The sequence below is a fragment of the Nematolebias whitei genome, chromosome 4 (assembly GCF_014905685.2).
Source record: "Nematolebias whitei isolate Nwh7 chromosome 4, NemWhi1, whole genome shotgun sequence".
Taxonomy (NCBI): Eukaryota; Metazoa; Chordata; class Actinopteri; order Cyprinodontiformes; family Rivulidae; genus Nematolebias; species Nematolebias whitei.
The window spans coordinates 49,288,434-49,294,433 of NC_056501.1; the positions used below are offsets into that span (position 1 = coordinate 49,288,434).

Genomic DNA, 6,000 nt, shown 5'->3' on the forward strand with positions numbered 1-6,000 from the left:
CTGAATACAGCACCTCAGACTGAGGAAGTCTTTTGGATGGAAGACAAAATGTTTCTACATTTTTTTTTTTTTGTTTGTTTTGCTTTGTTTTGTTTTTTGAATGTCCAGAGGACCAGATTTAACTTTTTTAGATTTTTCTACCTGGTTTATTGAGCATGCCTCGGGATACTTACAGTTTAGTAAGAATTCTTTGATTAAAAAAAATATTTTTGTGAAAATGTATATTTGGAGAGGGCAGCACAGTGGTGCTACTGGTACAGCTGCTGCCTCTCAGCGAGCAGGCCCCTGGTTCAAATCCCGGTCCGTGGGCCTTTCTGGGTGGAGTTTGCATGTTCTCTTCGTGCATATGTGGGATTACTCCAGGTACTCCGGTTTTCACCCACAGACCAAAAACATGCATGTTAGGCTGATTGGTAACTCTAAATTGTCCCTAGGTGTGAGTGAGAGAGTGAATGGTTGTTTGTCTCGCTTGTCTCTATGTGACTCTGTGAGGGACTTGCAACCTGTCCAGGGTGTACCCCCACCCCTCACACAGTGATTGCTGGACATTCAATTCAATTCAATGCAAAAAAACTTTATTAATCCCAGAGGGAAATTATATGTTGTGGTAACTCATCATACTGGTTTCAATAATGAGTTGTTATAGATGCTGATGGCTGTGGGCAGGAAGGATCTCTTGTAGCGGTCTGTCGTACAACGGATTTGAAGAAGCCTCTGACTGAAGACACTTTGTTGTTGTATGACAGTCTGATGAAGAGGATGCTGAGGGTTGTCTATAATGTTCTTCATTTTATGAAGAATCTTTCTTTGAACAATCATCTCCAAAGGTTCTAGAGGAGTCCCCAGAACTGAGCCAGCCTTCTTTATGAGCTTGTTGATCTTTTTTAAGTCACTTGCTCTGGTGCTGCTGCCCCAGCAGATGATGGCAGAAGAGATAGCGCTCTCTACAACAGACTTGTAGAAGATATGCAGCATCTTGCTGCAAACGTTGAAGGACTTCAGCTTCCTCAAGAAGTACAGTCTGCTCTGTCCCTTCTTGTAGACGGCTTCACTGTTGCATTTCCAGTCCAGTCTGATGGCCAGGTGAAGTCCAAGGTATTTATACTTCTCCACCACCTCCACTTCTCCCATGATGGAAATAGGGTTGGACCTGTTCCTGATTCTCCTGAAATCTACAATCATCTCCTTTGTTTTGTTCATATTCAAGATGAGATGATTGTTTCCACACCATGCCACAAAGCGGTCCACCAGTTCCCTGTACTCAGCTTCTTGTCCATCTCTGATACACCCGACTACTGCAGAGTCATCAGAATATTTCTGCAGATGACAGGAGTCTGTTTTATACTGGAAATCTGAAGTGTACAGAGTGAAAAGGAATGGTGAGAGTACAGTCCCCTGTGGTGCTCCTCAGCTACTGACCACCTGGTCAAACACACAACCCTTCAGTCTCACAAACTGTGGTCTGTCCGTCAGGTAGTCTTTGATCCAGGCGATTGTTGAGGCCTCCACCTGAGTCTTCTGAAGTTTCTGACAAAGCAAATCAGGCTGGATTGTGTTAAATGCACTGAAGAAATCAAAGAACATGACTCTCACAGTGCTGTCTGCCTTTTCTAGATGACAGTGAGTTTGCTGAAGCAGGTGTATGATGGCATCTTCAACTCCAAGTCCACGCTGATAAGCAAACTGCAGTGGGTCCTGATATGTGCTTGTTTGTCTAGTCAGGTGGGTCAGCAGAAGTCTCTCTAGGACCTTCATGATGTGGGATGTCAGGGTAACAGGTCTATAGTCATTGAGGACTGATGGGTGTGATTTATTTGGCACTGGAACAAGACAGGATGTTTTCCACAACACTGGAACCTTCTCCTGAGTCAGGCTAAGGTTGAAGAGGTGCTGCAGAACCCCACAGAGCTGCTCTGTACAGACCTTCAGGACTCTGGGACTGACACCTTCTGGACCTGCAGCCTTATTCCGGTTCAGTCTCTCCAGCTGCTTCCTCACCTGACTTCTGGAGACGCAGAGGGGGGAGGCAATGGAAGTATCAGTATCTTCTGATTTGGTTGAAGACCAATGTGTAGAAGAAGGGTCCATGACTGAGGTGGTAGATACAATATTTGAGGTGTGACACGACAGCCTTGGGTCAATGGAGGGTGGTATGTATGTTTGGCTGTGGGCAAGAGAGGAGGATGCTGAGCTTGTTCCTAAACTGAACCTATTGAAGAATGTGTTCAGTTCATTGGCTCTGTCCAGGCTTCCATCCTTCTGATCCTCCTTCTGCTTGAAGCCTGAGATCTTTTTCATCCCTGACCACACCTCTTTGATATTGTTCTGTTGGAGCTTGCTCTCCAGCTTCTTCTTGTACACCTCCTTGCTGTTTCTTATCTTGACTTTTAGTTGCGTCTGTGTGCTCCTCAATAATCCCCTGTCTCCCTCCCTGAAGGCTCTTTTTTCTGGTTTAGCAGTTCCTTCAGGTCAGTGGTGATCCAGGGTTTGTTATTGGGGAAGCATCGCACTGTTCTGGTGGGGATGGTGTTGTTTACACAGAAGTTTATATAGTCGGTCACACACTCAGTCACGGCATTGATGTCCTCTCCATGTGGCTGGCACAGTGCATCCCAGTCTGTAGCCTCAAAACAACCCCGCAGGGCTTCTTCAGCTTCCGTTGACCATTTTCTCACTGTTCTCTTTATTGCAGGTTGCATGGGCACCGGCGACCCCCGTGACCCAAAATGGAAGAAGCGGGTAAAAGATAATGGATGGATGGATGTATATTTGGAACAATGTACACTTTATAAACTAATGGCTGTGCACTGGCAGTGTGGCATGGCATGTGTCCTTTGAGTGTGTGTGTGTGTGTGTGTGTGTGTGTGTGTGTGCGTGTGCGTGCGTGCGTGCGTGCGTGCGTGCGTGTGTGTGACTCACAGACACAGGAGCAGTAGAGTTTTGGCTGTTAACAGTAGGAGGTCTGGGCAGTTGCTGGTCTTGCCCATGTTTTCTCTGCAGAGTGGGGATGGGAGGTGAAGGCTCCCTATAGACCTAAAGTTACAAAACCAACACTGTTCCTTTATCCTTATCTACTCATGATTTGGTTTCAAACCAAAGATAAACTATCAGGAGTGAAAGGTGGTTAGAAAAAAAACATCTAGCCATCATATACTGTATAAAAACACATGTAACAGGAATTATTGTGATTTTTCATTTGAATTAACTTGCATCTGAAATCCACTGACTAAATGTTTGAAATTTTCCTCAGAAAAATGCTTGTCTTACTTAAGTGTAGCAACATCACTGCATCTGGCTAATCTTGAACCCTGAGTTTGGAAACAGCAAAGGATGTCATCAGTGATATGACATAGCTCTAACTTCTTAATGTGAGTCAACAACTCCACTGATGAGTAGTTGATCAGAAGAGGACCTGGGACTTTGAGCTTTTAATTGCTCACACATTTGGAAGTTGGTTGGTTGAATAATAACAATTTTGAATACTGAAAATAATGAGAATAATTTTGAGAATGCTTTTTGTGCAACAAAAAGAAACTGATCTCTCTCAGATGTTATAGAGACAATACAGAAGCTGAACAGACCTCGTCTACTCGTGCCTGTCTTTCTCGCTCATATTGTCTCCTCAGAGCTGCGGTCTCCTTCTCCTCAGCTTCCTTCTTTTTCCTCTTTGCTTCATTCTTCTTTTGCTCAGCCAGTTGAATCAGCTCCTCATTCTTTGCTTTTTGCTGTAGGATGCATAAGCTACAGGTCAGAAAGGTACATAAGGGCACAATGAAGACTTATTGAGAACTATCAAAGGACCTGACTTTCTATTATTTTCTCACCTCCAACTCCTTCCGTTTCTTCCTCTCTTGCTCCTCCTCATACTCTTTCTTGATGCGAGCCCTCTGTTCTGCCAGCCTCTTTTCCTCCCTTTCCTCCTCTAGTCTGTGTTGTTCCCTCTCATCTGCTTTTTTATGCATTTTCTCCTCAATCTGTAAAACATATGCTGGTCACTCAGAGAAGACAAAATTTTCAACATGAAAGCAAATGAAACTGCAGTGGTTATGTAATTCTGCATTCATGGTCAGAAAACAAGAAAAAAAGAATGTGTGGAGATCAGTTATACTGTATAATTTCACTGGAGAATATCTTGTTCAAAAGAGCACCAGCTGAATATGAATCAGATCATCAGTAGGAAGTTGAGGAGCGTTAAGTGTAGAACCATTAGACTGAGGAACAGCTTCTACCCTGAGGCCATTAGACTCATGAATCTCTAACCAGGATAATCACTGTGAAAAATCACATCATGTTGCTGGTTTCATGCTGCTGTGTTCATTCATACTCATCTGCTCACACAGACTCATGTTCATGCTGCTGTTCGGCGTATTGCTTTTTTTAATACTACTAGTGCTTAGCGTAGTTTTGATTAGCATTTTTCTTAGTTCATATCCATCCATTATCTTTACCCGTTTATTCCATTTTGGGTCATGTCCAGCAATCACTGTGCGAGGGGCGGGGATACCCTGGATGGGTCGCAAGTCCATCACAGGGCCACATAGAGACAAACGAGACAAACAACCATTCACTCTCTCACTCACACCTAAGGACAATTTAGAGTTACCAATCAGCCTAACATGCATGTTTTTGGTCTGTGGGAGGAAACCGGAGTACCCGGAGAAAACCCACGCATGCACGGAGAGAACATGCAAACTCCACCCAGAAAGGCCCCTGGACCGGGGTTTGAACCAGGGACCTGTTCGCTGAGAGGCAGCAGCTCTACCAGTTGCGCCACCGTGCTGCCCCTTAGTTCATATCTTGGATCTTATTACTGTTTTTCTTTTACATTTTATTGTGGGATGTAAGTGGGACCCTGTGTACATAATCTTGTTCCACCACATGTACCACATGAGGTGTGTATGACAAACAAATATCTCTCTGACTCTGATAATGCTGCAATTGTCACTGAATGAAGTGAACTGGGGTGTAATCTGCTGCTGCATTTCTGAGGCATTTCCAACTAGAGCTGTCACTTATAACCCAAACCTGGAACCCGGCCCGGACCAACCCGGTTTAGAGCCAGGCTGGGCCAAATTAATGTGATTAATGTCCGGGCGGGGCTGGTCTCGGCTTTGATGCGGTTTTATGAATCATACAGCGCAAATAAAACCTAATAAAAAATGCACAATATAAAATTGTATAAATCTACTTAGAGGAGGAGGAAGTAAGTTTACTGAGGAGGAATGCAACAAAATAGAATGCAGAAGTTAATCAGAAAAGATAGTAGCGCTGGGGGCGCATTGCGCAGCCATTACACCTGGCCTCGCCCACCCTGCTCTGCTCTGCTCCACAGAAGGTGTTTGTGCGTCACAGACATCCTGAAGTACTGGAGTGCAAAATCATTATCCACGACTGAGCTGCACTTTTCCTGTGGGCTGACTAAAGTTAAGTTACAAACTTAAAATGATGACACCTGCTGTCAGGTACACACTCAGGTCCACACCCCGCTCTCAGCTGGCCGCACAATAGAGCAGCGAACTGCTCTCCGCTGCGGTGGAAGAATTTTGAAGCCCCAAGAAGCGACAACGTCAAAAGCTGAAGCGAGGAGCGCGTTCACATCACCCCCATCCAAACAGAGAAGAACAAGTGCTTTTGCAGAGTGGGAGAACACAGTGGAAGAGCCAGAGTAATGATCAGGTTACACTGTACCTCACTCAAAAGCATGCTATGGCTGATGAGAGAGATTTGACGGGATTTTGTAAACTAAACTCAAATGTGTACCCAAAACTGGCCAAGTTGGTGAGATCTGTGCTCTGCATCCCAGCGAGGAGCAGCGAGCAACAGCGAGCAGCAGCGAGGAGCAGCGAGCAGCAGTGTAGTATGTCATATAGGATATATATTCATACTTTTTCACGAGTTCCTCATCTTTCTGACTGTGTAAATGTCGTGCATTGAATTTTAACAGAAATGTAACGAGAGACGTTATTTATCTTTGACCCACCAAAATGAATGCGGTCATTT

At 44.6% G+C, this 6,000-nt stretch overlaps 1 protein-coding gene across 1 annotated transcript in view; it reads right to left on the minus strand.

Moving 5' to 3' along the window:
* LOC119408313 (centrosome and spindle pole-associated protein 1) overlaps positions 1 to 6,000 on the minus strand; it is a 51,651-nt gene that overhangs the window by 15,586 nt on the left and 30,065 nt on the right. Inside the window, exons 5-7 of the mRNA XM_037675111.1 lie at positions 3,825 to 3,974; positions 3,582 to 3,725; positions 2,920 to 3,033 (exon numbers count right to left, since the gene is read on the minus strand). Of these exons, the coding sequence (XP_037531039.1) occupies positions 2,920 to 3,033; positions 3,582 to 3,725; positions 3,825 to 3,974 (408 nt within the window). The remainder of the gene's footprint in view (positions 1 to 2,919; positions 3,034 to 3,581; positions 3,726 to 3,824; positions 3,975 to 6,000) is intronic.